Source organism: Pelodiscus sinensis, chromosome 2 (genome assembly GCF_052426305.1).
Source record: "Pelodiscus sinensis isolate ZL-2025 chromosome 2, ASM5242630v1, whole genome shotgun sequence".
Taxonomy (NCBI): domain Eukaryota; kingdom Metazoa; phylum Chordata; order Testudines; family Trionychidae; genus Pelodiscus; species Pelodiscus sinensis.
The window spans coordinates 78,694,368-78,711,836 of NC_143053.1; the positions used below are offsets into that span (position 1 = coordinate 78,694,368).

At 40.2% G+C, this 17,469-nt stretch overlaps 1 protein-coding gene across 9 annotated transcripts in view; it reads left to right on the plus strand.

Moving 5' to 3' along the window:
• ZNF521 (zinc finger protein 521) overlaps positions 1-17,469 on the plus strand; it is a 281,530-nt gene that overhangs the window by 236,855 nt on the left and 27,206 nt on the right. For 6 of the 9 annotated variants that reach the window (XM_075920829.2, XM_075920828.2, XM_075920825.2 and 3 more), the window contains 4 exons: positions 1,496-1,561; positions 8,288-8,326; positions 12,620-12,751; positions 15,364-15,479. In XM_075920829.2, coding sequence (XP_075776944.1) covers positions 1,496-1,561; positions 8,288-8,326; positions 12,620-12,751; positions 15,364-15,479 — 353 coding nt within the window. The remainder of the gene's footprint in view (positions 1-1,495; positions 1,562-8,287; positions 8,327-12,619; positions 12,752-15,363; positions 15,480-17,469) is intronic. The other 3 variants (XM_025186697.3, XM_025186698.3, XM_075920823.2) reach the window with 2 other exon arrangements.

Consider the following 17,469-nt stretch of genomic DNA (forward strand, 5'->3'; position numbering starts at 1 on the left):
CTCTGTTTTGGCACAGCTAAAATCAATACTTAAAAACTGGAAGAAAATGTTATTGAAAACCACATTGACTGTAGCCCTTTTTTGTTAAAACATAACAAATCGTAAGTGTTTATGGGGATGAAAAAAATACACTTGCTGGAATTCCCATTTTTAAAAAATTACAAAAAATAATTTAAATGGAAAAGTTTTAACAATCCCTTTTATAAAGAAATCCAAAATAAAAATTAACTTCATAAAAATAGCACTGTATTTTTCAAAAATACAATCATTTAAATAAAGCATGTACATTTTCCTTTTATTAAAAAAAGCTTAATTGAGTTAAGGACTTGAGCAATGCCAGATAAATCACCAAGAGCAGCATAAGAAAAAGTGAAGCAGCCCTCATTATTGTATGTCTTTTTGAGGAACTAGGAAACTGTTCAATGCAGGGATCCCTTCTGTTTAGGAACAGGTCTAGTCTCCACTGTACATCCAGATAACCAATAGATTAGCATCAGATTTCCAGTGCAATGAGAACAGACCCTAGCACTCTTTTTTAGGAGAGCCTAAAGCTGCCAACATTACTGTATAATGGGATCGAGTACAGAATGATGTGAAAGTCAATCAAGCTAAACCTACACCCTCATATTTTCCAAAACAAAAACATCAACTAAATTAGATTTTAATAATACAAAGGTTACATTGCATTAAGTGAACTATATCGCTTTAATAACAATCTGAACAAGAAAAAATCTTCAAACTGGTTCAGTTGAGCTAGGAAAAAAAAAGATTCTAGTTTAAAATCTTCATTCCGGTATAAATTAAGTACAGTTCTGTGGGCCTTAAGTGTCCGTTCCACATTTTTTGTCACTTATTTTTGGAGGGGAGAGGATGTTAGAGAGGGCAGGAGGTTAGCGCATCCCTAATTGAGTTGAAGTTCTAAATCAATATTCCAGCTACTGCTGTTCACGTCTTCAAAAGGTCCTTTACAAGTGTAACAAGTCAGTGAGCAATGATTCTCATTCTGCATTCGACTTTGAAAAAAAATTGTCAACAGCTCCCGACTTTTCATCTAATTAAATAGCAGGAGGCGTAATACTTTTCATTCTAAGTATCCATTCTGTTCAGAAGTGCAAAGTCCTCTTCTTGTCCATTTCTCTCTCTTTCTCTCTTTCTCTCTCTCTCATTCTCTCAAGACGCAGAGATGTTCCATGAATGTTCTTTGCATCTTGGATAAACGGCTTTTCAGCATTTAGCGATTTTCTCCTCCAGACAACTAGTGGCTTTGTGCCAAAAAAGAAGGCCCTGACCTTGCTATACACTCTGAACAAAAAATACCTGATGAGAGTTGTGTATAGTACATAGCTCGTGCTGCTGGTCCACTGCTGTGTGGAATTAATATTGACTATTCGACTGTGTCAGTGCTAGAAGATGTTTTCCCTGTAGACATAACTTTAGTTTATGCTGCATGAAATATCCTCTTTCAATTTTACCAATTTGTGTTTTTTTTGTGCAGTACTCGAAGGTAGATATACCTGTACTTCCACCAGTTCCAGAAGTCCCAGACGGGTGGGCATTACTAGTAGGTATTTAACATCAAACAACAGAGAAAGCTACCTCTCCAAGCAGAAAGCATGAACAACAACAAAAAATTACATCCAACACAGCAAGAAAAAATTACATTTAAAATGAATGCACAATACTAAAAACCAAAAGCTTTTGACTTCTATTACTCTGTTCTTAATTCTTGTGAATACAAATGTGACATTTTTATTAGTTTTTTTTCCCCATGGTTTGATTAAATTGTTAATAAGTACTTTGCCCAGGCAGTCTCTGAACAGTTCAAATTATAATTTTATTTTACTATAGAAAGGTTGGTACAAGAAACTTTCTTTTCTGGGAGGAAATACGGCCTCAGCAAAGGATTGAGAGCAAGGAATTGCCAAATTCTGATCTTGACTGATGCCGACTGGGTTGTGAACTTGCACAAATTATCTAGGGCCTGTTCCTTCTTCTAGATAAATTTAGTGAGAGACTTTCTATTCTCTTGTATGGGAGAAGGATTAGTCGCTTAGCATGCCTCCATTAAATGGCCATATCTTGCAAATTTCGGAGTTATCTGCACACATAAACAGTTTCATGAAAGCCAAGAGAACAACTCACCAAAAGTACTTATTCTAATGTGCAGGCATTTGCAGGATCAGCCTTTTTAAGTTTTTTAATAATCATAGAAGTTTTTTGAAGAGGTAGTGTTGAGGTAGAAATGCATTTGAATGATTTATACCACTACAAATAACTTACAAATTCTGGCTTTTTCTTTGTGGTGATTTTAATTTCAAGAGAAAACGTTTTAGAAATTGTTTACAGACTATGCCATATGACCGGGGGCTGCACAGCAGTGATGGTGTGTAACCTTGTAATGTATACATACTATGTGGTGTAATGCTGATTTAAAAACAAAAAGCACAGACCTAAATACTGTTTTTTGGTGCAGTCACAAATTGTGTCCCATAACTTGAGGTATGTCTACACTACAGTTTTGTTGGGAAAATGACTGTTTTCCCGACAAAACTTGAGGACCAGCTACACTACAATTGCATCCTTCCACAAGAAAATCGAAAGAACAGAGAAAGAGATTTTTCCGGCATTGGTAATCCTCATTCTACGAGGAAGGAGCCTTTTTGTGAAAGAGCTCTTTTGCAAAAAGGCATGTGTGGTCGGGAAAGAGGGCATTCTTTTGGAAGAAAAGGAAAGAGGGGGAAAAAGCACAGGTTCCCTGGTAGCCATTCCGTCCATAGCAATCACAGCTTACATCCGAGAGAGCGTCCATTCAGTCTGGATGCTCTCTTTCGAAAAAGCAGATCGCTTTTTCAATGCACTTTGCCAGGGTGGACGCTCTCTTTCAGAAAAAGCTTTTTCGGAAGATCTCTTCCAAAAAAAGCTTCTTCCAAAAGAAACGTGTAGTCTAGACATAGCCTTGGTGACTAACTCTGCTGCTGAATTCTTGACCTGTCTGCTCATAGCCAGATGCCTGGGAAGGGTCCTTGCTACACTGAAACCTTTCTTTCTTGAGATGAAAACATGACAGTTATTAGAAGTTAGGACTGTTAGTTATGGGATAGATCCTTTTTTTGGTTAACCAACCTGACTGGTTAGGCTTTGGGGGGTTTAATCAATGCACAATGCTAAAGGCACTTGTAAGAAGAGTTCACTTACATGCAGCCAAAGTGAGTGCAACCAAGCAAAAAAGTGAACAGTTGGTGGAGTGAAATGCATCCCTTGCTTCAGACAGAAATACAGTGGAGTGAGAGATGCGGCAGACTGGCTTTCCCTTAAGCAGAGTTGATTTCAAAATCTGGCCCTGGAGAGATGAACTTTTTGCTTTAATTGAGGAGGTGGATTTAATGCTTGTTGTTCCATCAGTCAGCACCCTTCTCCTGGCGGTTGTTCTTCAAGGGTACATTAACAATGCTGCATAAAAGGCTGCAGAGTTCCGTAACCATACCACGTGTGGGACAGGCTCGCTAATGAGGGAGGGGTCAAAGGGAGCAAGCCATTCAAAGGGGCCTGGGGCACCCAGCCACTGCTACTGTAGCAAAGGCTGGAGCCTTAGACCCTTTAAATCGCCACTGGAGCCTTGCATGGCACGCTCTGTTTGGCTCTGAGGGCTGCGGGGTGGGGGGACAGCATCGAGGGCTGGCTCTAGCCCCACCCATTCCACCCAAGACCCCATCCCTTCTGGAAGCACAGAGCTGCCCCTGCCTTGCCCAAGGGCCTGCAGAGGCTATTGGCACCCCCTGCCCTGGGAGCACTATTGGAGCTGAGGCCTGAGTGCCCCAGCACCACCATTTTACAGGATCCAGTGTGCATGCTCTCTCGTCTCTAACTCAGGCACAACTCCAGTGGCCAACATATATAGGAGGGGGCAGAGTCAAAGCCTGACCTTGCCGGGTTTTTCTTCACTCCATTTGGGAAGGTTAAGATTGCCTGTGTGATTCATGATTGACAGGACTAGGAATTAGCATGGCTGCTAAACAGGGGCATAAGATGGGGAAGGCCTCTTACATCTTTGGCCTAATTCCCTTCTGTGTACCCACTCGCAGTCAGGCACAATCGTACCTTAAATGGCCTCTTTTTTTCTTTTGAAAGAGGAGGGGAACATGTCACCCAGAACCATGCATGCCAGATTTCCACAGCGAGCAAACTTTTTGTGACCAAAGTCACAGACTCCTTCAGAATTGGATTGAGAATAAGTGCAAGACCTAACGCAGCCCAAATTCTAGTGATTTTAGTGCATGACACTGTTATATTATGATGAAGAAAGGGGTGAAGAGGACAAGACGTCCTTTCCTCTTCCCCTCGTCCCCATGGGAAAAAGATAGTCAGCTTTCCTGAATATGACAGGACACTCCTGATTGTAATTCTGTCACCCACTCAGACCCCATGCTCCTCGCCAAGCAGAACAGGATAAGACTTCATTTAGACTTTTTACTAGACTGTTTTCAGTGGCAGTTCTTTCAGTAAACATTTCCTTTCAGCAAATTCCAGCTGTATCCTTTGGCTTTAGTACATCTATTTCTTTATCTCTCTACTCCCAAATTAACACCTTGGTGGATTGTGGGTCTTGTTTGAGGCCGGGGGCATGATAATGTTTGAGAAATAAAAAATGACAAAAGCGCTGCTGCAATCAGGTAGAAATGATAAACATGATGCTAGAAGTCTTCAGACAATGTTCAATGCAGAACCAAGTCTTTATAGTGTCCTTGTGTGCTCTTTAACCAAGTAGAAAAAGGCCTACCTGATATTCAAATACTAGAAATTCTTCTGCACTCCCTCCGCTCCCCCCCTCCCCCCCCCATAACAGGGGCTTAAGAATTACAGTGACTTGCTGGGTTTGAAATAGCAGAGAAATTATTTATAGCCAAATTCAGACCTTTTTGTATTTGTGTAGCCGTTGCGAACTCTGCCCATTGTAATTAAAAAAGAAACAGCAGTGACACAAATATGTAAACTAGGAAACAACTAGATAGACAAATGCATTGCAAATTACGATGCCGTGCTGCTTATTTTTTCTACTCTGGTTTTTAGTGCAAGCTGTTGTAGCCAAGGGGTTAGCTTTGTCATCTATGCCATTTCTTCACTACTCCTTAGACCTCTGGCTTATAAATGTGTGCTGTGAAATTAACTCAGGGAAGAGAAGAAACAAAGTGAAGGGTAAGAAATTGGTTTAGGGCACAGTTTGTTTGGTTAAAAAAGAAAATACACTGTAGCTGTGTGCACTTTTGAGCTGGAAAATTACAGGAACTTCAGGCCATTTGGTTCCTGTATTGTATGCAGAGGGCAGAGTTTACTCCTATTCTGATTAGGAGCTTTACCAGGAGGAGTTTATAGTTTTGGACCTTAGCTGATAGATTGTCAGTGAAAGAGGCAGAAGGACCCTTCTGGACAGCCTGGAAGGTGAATAAGAGAGAGTCCTTCTTATAAACTGAAACAAATTGGTTTTCAGTAATGGCTGCAGTGTTGATCGGACAATATAAGGGGGTCCCCAGTGGTTACTAACTTAACAGCTGCATGAGTCAACCACTGAACAATTTGCTTGTAGCCACACTAGATTTTTGTTTTTATTGACAAGAAAGAAGCATAAACTTGAGACACACAGTCTAGAGGCTGCTTATAGGACTTCTCTTGTTTAAAGTTTATATTGAAATGTCACTGTCTTCAGTTAAATAAGTTCTGTGTTGGTGTTCATAACTTTGATGGGGTCTAAACATACAGAATCAAATCTTACAACTTTATCTGTGTTCTCTGGAATAAAAGTAACGCATTAGAACATGTTGGTACTGAATTTTAAGAGAGGAATTTTAGCAGAAAGACAGCAACTTTGAACGTGAATGAATTTTGTTGTTTGATTTTATAGCTGGTTATCAAGTTAGCTGCTAAGGTAATGAGCTGTACCTCAATTACAATCTGCCCCTATCCACTGAAACATTTCTTATTTGTATACATATTAAATGTGTATATGAATATTACACACTTGTATTTGGAATGCATTCATGTTTACATTTATGTATAATCTAAGTAAAGATTATAAATAGAAATAATTTACATAAGGATTCTGCATTCACCGAATTAAATTATCTTCCAGCATTGATGTTGTTAGGCCATAACCAGTCCTACCTTAACCATGTAGGTGCACTTTTAAATCTCGGTTTTATGATATAGAGTGGATACTTTGTTCTTAAGTCCCTTATGGAGTTACTGGATCTATAATTTGAAGGACATACTGACCTGTTTTGCAATGTGCAACACCAGGGACTGGGAAGGTATGGTTTTCCGTTTGATTTAGAAATTGTAGGTTTCATATTATAGGTTAATTTCTTTCTTATTGTTCATCTAACTCATTTGCACTGCAATGTCCTTTCCTATTCCTCCTCCTCATAGTTGATGCTTTAATACCTATTTTGCAAGCAGCATTTTAAATTTAATCCATACAGTGGTTGCCTAGAATTCCATAGCATTGCTTATTTCTTACCTATAACTCTTAATAAAAAATAGGGCTGTGCCAACCTATTATACCCTTAATAGAATATTCTAATGGTTATTAAATCAATTGACTCTGAATCTCACTTTAATAAATGAGTCAGACAGTATTTTCCAATTACTGTCAGCCGCCACCTTTCTAAAGAGCAGAAGATTATTTTGATTGAATTTTTTAAAGCTGTTCAGCACTTTTTCCCCTTGCTCTTGCTTAAAGGATAGCAGCTCTCTCATGTGGGGAAGAAGGCCTCTTGGACTCTATTCTGGACATGCCGTTGCATTTCAGACTTATCCCAAATGTACACTGAAAATGTGGCATTTCACTGGCCTTTTATTTATTTATGGTGTCATACTTTAAGCACTGTTTTAGTGCCTTATCAAATTGATTGCTAAATAACAGCCAGATTGTGTCTGGCCATGCACAAGTATGTAAGACAGTGATGGGCAACGTAGGCTAGTGGGAAGACATGAGTGGCCCTCCTTCATCTATGTGGGCCACAAGATTATCGTAACCAAGACAGTCTTCTGGGATAGGGTAGTTTTGCTAACTCTGCTTGGGTACCTTCAATTTGCAGGGTGTGCCTGTTGACCTGTAGCAGTGCTTTGATTAGATGCAGAGGGAATGCACAGCTCCCACAGTCCATGTTGTGTGCAATCATCACACGTCATTTCATGTGCCCTTGCTTTACGTGTGTGTCACTTTAGTAATACCAGCAGGAAAAAAAGCAAACCAGCAGAATCTGTCAACCCTGTAGCGTAGGCAACGGTAAACAGAATGTCTCCTGGGCCAAACACAGAACCCCAATGGTCTCCGGGCCACAGATTGCCCACCACTGATGTAAGAGGACTCAAGATATTTTTCCAACTCCCTCTCCCACCTTATACAGTGAAAGCTTTGTTATCTGGCACTCTGTTAACCAGAAAACTTTGTTAACCGGCATTGCCCCCAGCCACAATACTGTCACATCTTCAGGCGCACAGGCCTGGTTTGGTTTACCATGATTGGCTTAACAATTTTTTATTGAAGAACTACTAATCATCTTTAACTCAAAATAGAAATGTGAGACCAACTGCCTCAGACTACAAAACTACCAATATTAAAAACCTGAGTTTTAGTATTATTGTCCATTGGTTTTTCCTAGGTTGATGGGACCCTCAGATAACCAGAATTTTTAGATAACCAGAACGCTCTAATCCCCGAGCGTGCTGGATAACACAGGTTTTACTGTACCTCCAGAAGGAGGCTCCCAACACCAGCCTAGCGATACTAGTAAACTCTCCATAGGAAACAGAGCAGGGCTTGCCCCTGCCGTTCTCTGTGCTAGCTGTCAGATCAAAACCATCACAAGGGGGTGGGGGAGTTATGTGTGGGTACTGCACCTTTGAAAGGCAGAGATCATCTTGATATGTGCTCCCTTGGTGTTTCCAGAGCTCTCCTTGGTAGCTCAGCAGTGGTTGTGCTAGAATGCCTCTAGGATCTAGCATTGATGCAGAGCCCCACTTCTGTCATGGTAGTCTTATTAAAAGCTGTAATTAGTCGCTAATTAAGTAACTTCATAACACCCTGGGGAGTTAAGTAAAAACTACCATCCCTGTTTTATCAATGAGTAATCTGAAACAGAGAAAATAACTTATTTGCCTAAAGTCACACAATAAGTCAGTAGCAGAATTGGGGAAGCCCAGAACTCCTGATTTCTAATCCAGTACCGTGTACTGAATTCCTTTCTCTTAAATTTAATTTGTGCCTAACTCACATTCTTGAATTTACTAGGTGGAAATCTGTCATTTATTCCAGGAGTGGAGCACAAGGGTGAGTTTTCTGACAAATTCATGTGACAAAATTGTCCCATATAAAGAAAAGCTGCAAACATAGTAAGAAAACAAATTGGTTCATGTTTTAAAAGTGATCTTCATAATCATAAAGGCTACATGCATCTGTTTTTGAGCAGAAAACGTACATTTGGCAGACATTGGCAGTTCTTGCCTGAAGAAGATACCCATTCGCCAAAAGTGAGTGAATGATGTGGTTTTTAAAATCCCTTTTTATAAGCCTTCAGGAAAATGAAATTTTCAATATAAAGCAGGCTGTGTAATTGGAATAATTGTGACCGATAGAGCTCAGGGATTCTGGTAATATAACATTTGAACAGGGACCAACTATTCTTAAACACATATAAAACACTGGATTAGCCAAAATTCAGTTTTCTTCAAATCAGAATTCATAGCTTTTTACCAGTTTTGTCATGTTCAGTTAAGATGATTGTGGACTGTGCAAGGAAAATCCCCTTCCTGTTGGAATTTTTTTATACCCCAGTATCTCAGTTCAGGAATCTGTATACCCTTGGAACGCTAACTCTGAGATTCAAGGCTTGGCATTGATTATTTTCACCTTGATGGGTGAAAGAGCCAGAGATGAGTTCCCTTTGTCCCTCTTGCTGTGAGTCTGTATGTCAGCATGGACAAGTTGACAAAGAAACTTCCCCCATAGGCTTGATAGTGCGTAATTTACCATTATTGGGATTTCTCTGAAATACTTGCTACTGGCCAGTGTCAGAGAAAGGTTACTGGGTTAGGGATAGCGTGTAACTGAACAGTGTAACTGAACAGTCGTGTAACGATATACAATTTTAGCAGTTACACAAACTATTCGATAGTCCCCGGGGGCAGCCTGGCAGCCAGGTGCGCTCCTGGCCCCACTCCGGAGGAGTCCTCCGGTACCCGCTCTACTGCCTCTCTATGGGCACATCTACACAGCAGTGTTATTTCGGAAAATAACATAGTCCACGTCTGCACTACAAGCAGTTATTTCAACATAATGTAGAGCTGGAGGACTTCTTACTCCGACTCCTGTAACCCTCATTGTACAAGGAGTAAGGGAAGTCGGAGGAAGAACACTCTTTCTCGGACTTCCTGCTGTCTAGACAGCACTGAAAGCCAAAATAAGCTATTTCAACTTAAGCTACACAATTGTAGACATGCCCTATGAGAGCTCAGGAACTCCCACAGACAGAGAGTGCTGCCGCAGAGCAGCCTCTGTCTGTGGCGAGCCCTGGTCCACCATGAACAGCCTCCTCTGCCCCACCCACAGGGCAGCAGCACAGCGCTGTAGGGGCAGTGGGCTTCTGCCTCCCCCCACCCACCTCTGTAGGTGCTGGCTTTCAAGAGGGAGCAGGAAGATCTGAGCTCCTGCCTCCCCTCTCCCCTTGCTGCCTCCGATACAGAGGAAGCCTAGGCTTATTGGTTAATTGTGTTGTCGTCTACATGTTTATATCCCTATATTGGGTAGGTTGATGTTTGGTCAGATCTAATACGGTAATACTGTGCCTATTTCCTAGTGGGGAAGGAGGGAGAATGCCGGTTCAGGATCTTCAGAAAGGGAAGCTCCAGCTTTGTGTGAGGCTGCTGTGTATACATTGTTCTTCACTGCTGGAGCCTGCCTGCTTGTGGGAGAGTACCTTGTAAAACATGCATCATGTTATACCCCTGTCTCTTACTTGTCCCGTAATGGGCAGAGCGTCCTGTATTTTGGCTACAGTGTCCTGTTTCTGGCCCTGTCCTGCTGTGCTTACACAGCTGTCCTACATCATGGCAGCCATGGGGCTGGGATTGGGAGATCCTTCCCAGTACTACTGCTGGCTGAGTTCTGTGCATGGCGTTGCATTTAAAGCCTTCTCCTCCTCTTCCTCCACACAGATGTCTTCTGGATTCTTGCCCACCCTTTGGGGTGATTAGATGGGGCGGGCCTTAGCTTAGAACAGAGTTACAGACTCTAAATGGGGTTGGCAGTGTTGGTAGAAGGTAGGGATGTCACCTTACTGGGTGATGCTTATCGGTTACCAGTTAACCGGCGGCCAAGCAAGTTCATCCTCCCGCCCATAGTGGCGCCAGCCCAGCGGGGCCCACTGTGAGCGGTGGGCCACTCCAGCCCAACCAGACCTAACAAGGCACTTTCACTCCCCCAGGATCCCGTTTAAGCATTTAACCTACCTTCTTGTATGTCCTCTAAAGCTGAGCATCCCCACTGAGGATGGAAGATGTTTTGGGTTCAATATTTATTTATTTATTGACAGTGATCTTATAAAGGATGTCACACAGCTTAGATAGCCGCCTCCCCCATCACCCTTCCCATCTATTCACTAGGCTTCTAGATCAGTTTTGGATAGAATACCAAACATCCAGCAGTGCACACAGCTCAAGACATAGACACCTGAAGTTTGTGCACAAGCAAGTCATGATCATTAGAGCTCTGTGCTGGTGCAAAATTTTTATCTGCATCTACATCTGTATCTGTAAAAATGAGCCGTGGATATCTGCATTGACCGCCTCAGACGTGGATACTTGTGGATATAAAACGAATATCCACGGATTTGCAGGGCTCTTATGGTCATCTGTCCCCTGTCCCTAGCATATATAGTGTTTTAATAAAAGACCTTGTAAAGAACAAAGAAAAATGCTTTGGAAAAGGCTAAAACAGTGCTTGTTGATGTGTTCCTGGATATACCTGTGAATCTCTATCGTGCTGCAGGATAACTGATAGAAAGGAAGAACGGGGGGGGGGGGGGGGGGGAAGAAGCATATAAGAGATCATTTTAAAGAGACGAAAAGTTTTTATATTCACAGCTAAGTTAAAAACATGATTCTATCATGTTGGAAAAGCAAATTTATATATCATTTGCCTAGATCATTAATGGTGATTACTTGATTGAGAGAAACCCTAAGACAAAAATCTTTATGGCTTTGTAGGTGTTATATTTCATCTTCTTAATATGAATCTTTTCAATATGAAGAATTCATAAACTGTTTAGATGATTATATTCTAGAAGAATTTGTTACAGCCCCAAATACACATGGACTTTCCATCTTTTACACACTCTCCCTCTCTCACACACATACATACACACACACACACACACTCTCCATTACATGTTTTCTTTAAATTAATTGGAAGAATTTTCTAGTTGAATTTTAAAAAAATAAACCGTGTGTGTGTTATGTGTGTTTCTATTCACTACCTACAACGGTTGCCAACCTGGCATGTTGGTCATTATGATTACTAATCACTCTAGTCAGTGTTACATTAAATAGAAGGTAGTCAGTTTGACATTTATATATTTGTGATAGGAGAGGACTTTCCTAAATCATTTTTTCACTTGGGAAGTGTTGTAGAGATGAGTCAGTTGCCGAGCCGTATGTTATTGTTTGATTTTAAGTAATCAAATATTGTGTTTACCTGCAAGATCAATGTTATTTGTGTAACACTCTAGTGACATACAGCAGGACCTTTTCTAAGCTGTGCTCTGGGAATTGACCCCTCTGCAGTAGGGCTGGAAGCCGCATCTTACTTAGCAACTGTTTCTAAGTAGGCCAGCCTTTCACTGTAGCTAGAAGTGGGGCCTGTGGAGGTGAGTGGAAGAAAGCACAGGGAACTTGTAGGTGGCAAGTGGGAAGGGTTTTAAGGCCATGTGATATTGCCAGAAATGCCTATGTCAGAGAACAGTGAGGGGCTTCTGAGCCTCTAGGAAAAACAGTGATTCTCCAAAAGGGTGTTAAAAGCCTATAGATTGGTATGAGTTTGGTGGCTGTCTGCAAGAGAAATCAGAAACCTGGTGTGAGGAGGGAAAACTGGAGCGGGGTGTTAAAAAAATAGTTTTGTGGTTGAAGCCTGTGCATTGTCATGCTCGCAGGTGGAATACCACTAAGAGGCAGAGTGGCAGAAGGATCGTTTTAAGCACACTATTCTCACCTTCACTGATAGAAGCCAAACATGCTATTCTTTGTGCACTCCTTTGGAAATGTACTCATTTGTGATTAGGGTGGGTTTATTAGGGATGGATGTTTCCTGTCCCAGAGCGGTTTCTTACTGAAATCTAATATATCTGCATTTCTCTCCAGTGACAATTATATATGCCAAATCTTTGGCTTGTCTGTTTTGTATGCTCTTAAATCTTGCAGATGAAGAATATTTTGGCAGCCATAGATTTTAGGGGCATGTGGTTTATCAAGACTAGATAAACAAAAAATTGTTCAGTCCTTAGAGCATATTGGACTTGGTGCTTTAGAACAGCCATCATGAATTTCACCTTCCTTTTGATTTCTCTACCAGATGAAGGATTGAACCATGAATGTAAACTCTGCAATCAAACATTTGACTCCCCTGCCAAACTTCAGTGCCACCTGATAGAACACAGCTTTGAAGGAATGGGGGGCACCTTCAAATGTCCAGTCTGCTTTACAGGTAGGAAGATGGGATATGTACATTCCCTGTCATAGCATGAAGCTGTTTCATTTATATGTCCCTTAGTATTTATGTCATGTTGAGATTTTAGGTCATTTTATTAGATTTGTGCTCATTAGTAATATTGATTAGAAACCATTTTAAAAGTCAGGCTTGATGGGAAGTCAGGGGTGCATATACATGAACTGCATTTCAAAGTTATCTATCAGAACTTTGCATTCTTATAACTGCAGAACTTATTGTTACATTCATACACATTGGTTTCATCACTGTCATGTTCTAAACGTGCCAAGGGCAAAATCCAGTGACAGTATATGCTTTAAAGTTACAGAAGTTGTGGTAAATGAGAGCAGAACTTGGATCAACAGTAATGCAAGTTTAATTTAGTTGTTGGCACAAGAAAAGGAGAAAATTTGTGCTTATACAGGGCCAGCTTCTTCCCTCAATTACATAGGTCTAAATCTGATTTAGTTCCTCTCACGTCAATAGATATGCATTCATGTAAACCCAGATAAGAGGGTGGGTTGAACTAGCCCTAGAAGGACTAAGGACATCAAGATTTGATGATGAGGACAGAAAAATGGTGGATAAAACTTATCCCTGATGGTTCTTGAAAATCAGAACACAGTCAAAGGGTGTACACAGACTTTTTTTTAAAGGGCAACAGGCCTTTTCTTAGCCAACTCTTATAAAATTATACCTTAAATCACAAGTGGTAATATGTATAATAAATCAATAATTTGCTTTACAAAATGAAAATCTGAGACTGTTGCATAACTAGAGGAAAACATGACAAAACACACTTAGGGTATTCTGTCAAAAGCATGACTATTTTGGAAGTCATTCAAGGTTTCTGTTCTCCATTAATGGGAGTTAAACATGTACATTGATAGGCAAATAGACCCCATAATACCTTCATTTTATTCCTCTTTGTTTGGCAGCTCTCTTCCCAATAAAACTTAAGTACACCCTACAAAAGAAAATTAAAGTTGAATTTTTCTTCTTGCAGATAGAGTGGCTGGCACTGATTATTACCTCACTGTGTTCAGGATTCACATTTCTGTTAAATTATAAAATTTAAAAATATGTCGTTCATTTTCTCTGCACAGCTTGCAGTAGTCATGTCTGAGTCTGCGTATAGTTCTGCCTTCAACAGTTTGCCTGTTAGGCATCTGCGTTCAATAATTCTTTCAGAAAGGCAGTTCTTTGTCTTTTGGTTTTATTATTGATTGTAGGAGGGGTTTTTCTTAGTATTTGTGTACATTTATGTAAGGACGTAATTTTCTTTTACTCTAATGTTGTGTGTGTAAGGATTCCAAGAGTTTAAAGACAAGTTTTGGGGGTGTTTTATGCAGTTTACAAACTAGTATCTGCAAAGGGTTTCCACTGATGATTCTCCATGTGAGCGAGATCCCTGTTGAAAATAATCTTTTAATGTTTGAGCCACTAGCCTTGGAAAATATGTTAAGGAGTATGGAGATAAGTCAATTCCAATCTGTATGAAATCTTTTTTCCTTTTTGCTGATGGGGTAAATAGACACAGGGCATTAATCATAAACAATAGTGGTTTTTAGCAATGCACGATTAAATTATTTCAGTATGTCTTGCAAGAATATTAACAAGAACTAAAATCACCAATATAAGTTTTATATGGAAAATGGAATCTGAGCAGTGTTTTTTAAGGTAATGAGAAAAGTGATTAAAATGTATGACTCACAAGAACAATATTCTAATATTTTTTGTTGGCTTGCAATTAGAATAATTTTAATGATTAGGAGTGGAGACAAAGTCAAATGCCAGCATCTTTAATAAATCCTTTTCCTGCCTATACAGATTAATATTGTAGATGCAAACTTTTTTAGGTCACAGTGCACCAGGCATCCATCAGAAGTCAGTGCTGCCAACCCAAACACTGCCTCTGGCATATACAATTTAATTATTAATAGTATGTCTCCTAGGTAAACTGTTACACAGTCTTAGGGCCTTGTTTTGTAGTCATTAAAATTGAACATGTTTATATTATTGAAACCCTTGCATTCAGTGTGTAGGAAGAGTTGATCTTAAAGTATCCAAAGAGAATTTACCTGCAGTTCTGTTTCACATTCATAGACATTGCCACACTATAGCTGTGGGATATAATTTTTAGCATTAACACATTTAAATACAGAACTGTTTGTTAGCTTTAACTTTAGGCAAATACAATAAGTGGGGCTTTGGCATTCATGCTTTCCAGAGCTGTTGATCGCTAGGAAATAAGTTTAACGTGTGTTCATTTTCAAGGTAATATGTCCGATGACTTTCAGTTCATTTTAAAATAATTTGTAAGAGAACATGGGATTTCTAAATCTTTATATTTGCACTATCTTGATTGTTTTGGGGGGCGTCTCTTCACCAGACACTGAGTACAATGCCTTTAAAAAAAATTGGAACCTCACTGTGTAGATGAATAGTGTTGGTTGTGCTTATTAGTGCAACAGTATAATGTGAAATTACAGTGTACCAGCTTAATTCTACCTCTTGGAATTACTGCACATTAATGGTAAAATGTTTACAAATTACTATCCACTTATGAAAATAAATAATGAAAAGCTCTTTTTTTTTTAACGTTTCAGTGTTTGTTCAAGCAAACAAATTGCAGCAGCATATTTTCTCAGCCCATGGACAAGAAGACAAGATCTATGACTGCACGCAGTGTCCGCAGAAGTTCTTTTTCCAAACAGAGCTGCAGGTATCAAATTCATGAAGAGAAGTTTGATTCAGGGGCTGTAGCAATACTGAGGATATGTGTTCTATACAGGTTGAACCTCTCTAGTCCAGGACCCTTGGCACCTGACTGGTGCTAAACCCAAGAATTTGTTGAATTACAGCAGCATTACCAACACCTCCATTGCTTACTGTGCTCTTGGAAGACATTTAAGGGTAAATTAGAGCTAAGTAACAGCACAGAGCACTGAACGCCAGGACTGGTGGCTGTAAACAAACTTTATGGGACCTGTGGGAAACTTGGCCACACTCATGATAAGTGAACATCCAGCTAACTAAAATCATGCCAGACCACGGATGTTGGCAGACCAGAGAGTGCTGGACTAGAGAGGTTCAGTCTGTAGCTGGGCTTCACTGCATTCCTTCCTCTTCAGTATGGGTGTGAGGAAGCAGAGGAAGGATAAACAGAGAGCAAACGAAAATTTGTATATAACATACACATCTAGCATTTCATGCCTGTTGTAAGAGCTATCAGTAACAGCATCTGACTTGGTCGTTTAAACCTAGATAGTAGGAACAACCATTGGATTCCTGCTTCATAGTTTGGTGGAGATCAAGAGTATTTCAGAATTGCTGTTCTTGATATTTTAAGGAGGAAAGGAAAGAAATGAGCCGCTTACATTCAGTGTTCCCTCTAAGCTGCGCGGCAGCACAGCTTCACAGGTGATTAATCAACCCTGCCCAATCAGTCAGCTCTGTGCATGGAGCCCTGAGCATCTGATTGGGCAGGGCTGATTAATCACCTGTGAAGCTGTGCTGCCCCCTCATCTTAGAGGGAACACTGCTTAAATTCCTATTTAGCACCCAAAACAGCCAGAGAACAGAAGAAAAAAAATGGTGCTTGCATGTTCTCCTTCTGGCGGACAGAAAAAAGAACTGACATAAGAAGGCGGGAATGAAAGAAGAGTAAGCTATAGAATGCAGTAGTCCAGCTGCTGGTCAATTCAACCTCCCACAAATATTAAGCTTCAGATAAGTTTAGCAATATGAATATTTCATTGTCTTTTATTTCTTGTATGCTGTCTGCAGGGTCAGTGGAATGCTTTTATTGTTGGAGAAGAATATAGAAGGAGGGGGAATAAATCCTGTATAACTTCTGAAAACAAGTTTGGGTCAAAGATCACCTGATTATGAGCTAATTTAGCTGCTCTCTTTTTCTTAGAAAGGAACATTACATTTCTAGGACTCATGCAGTGACTGGTTACTCTCTTCTTCCAACCTTTCTAAATGTAACAACTATCCATTAATTATTTTAATTAACATTTCAATGTTTGCAGAAGAATATTTGGAAGTTATAGTTACAGGATCTGCATTTGCTAACAGGGCAGTAGTGCGGATGACATAAAGAAAATACATTTCTGTGGTAGAGTTATTTTTCACTCTGCATTTCTTCATTTCAAGATTGTGGTGCAAAGCACTATACTGAAAGTGTTTATCCTTTTTAGAACATAGATTGTTGTCTGTAAGATGCATAACTGAGCCTCACTTTCACTTTTGACCAGAGCTAATTTGTTATTAGAGTTAAGAGGCTAATGATGTGTGAGTGTGTGAGATCATTTAGTATGTCATCTATTGCAATATATTTAAAACTTAATGTTAATACTCAATATGACAGCAGTACAAATTATTGCTTAAGAAATTAGATTGGGAGAGCTTACACTAGCCACCAATATATTGCATGAGATCTTTATATTGAGATCTGTCAGGTTGTTCTCTTTTATTGTGTGTGTTTTCAGGGCTGGTAACAGACTTCACGGGGCCCTGGGCAATGTGGGGAGAAGAGGGGGCTCCAGGCCCTCTGGAACAGGTGGGGTTTCAGGCAGAAGGGCTGGGGCAGCCAGCACCACACGAACCACATTGCGCTTCGTCCAGGCTGCCCTCAGCACGGCCCAAATAGCCCTGAACAGGCTTTTAAATGTCCTGGATCTCCAGTCACAACCTTTTAAACCACCAGG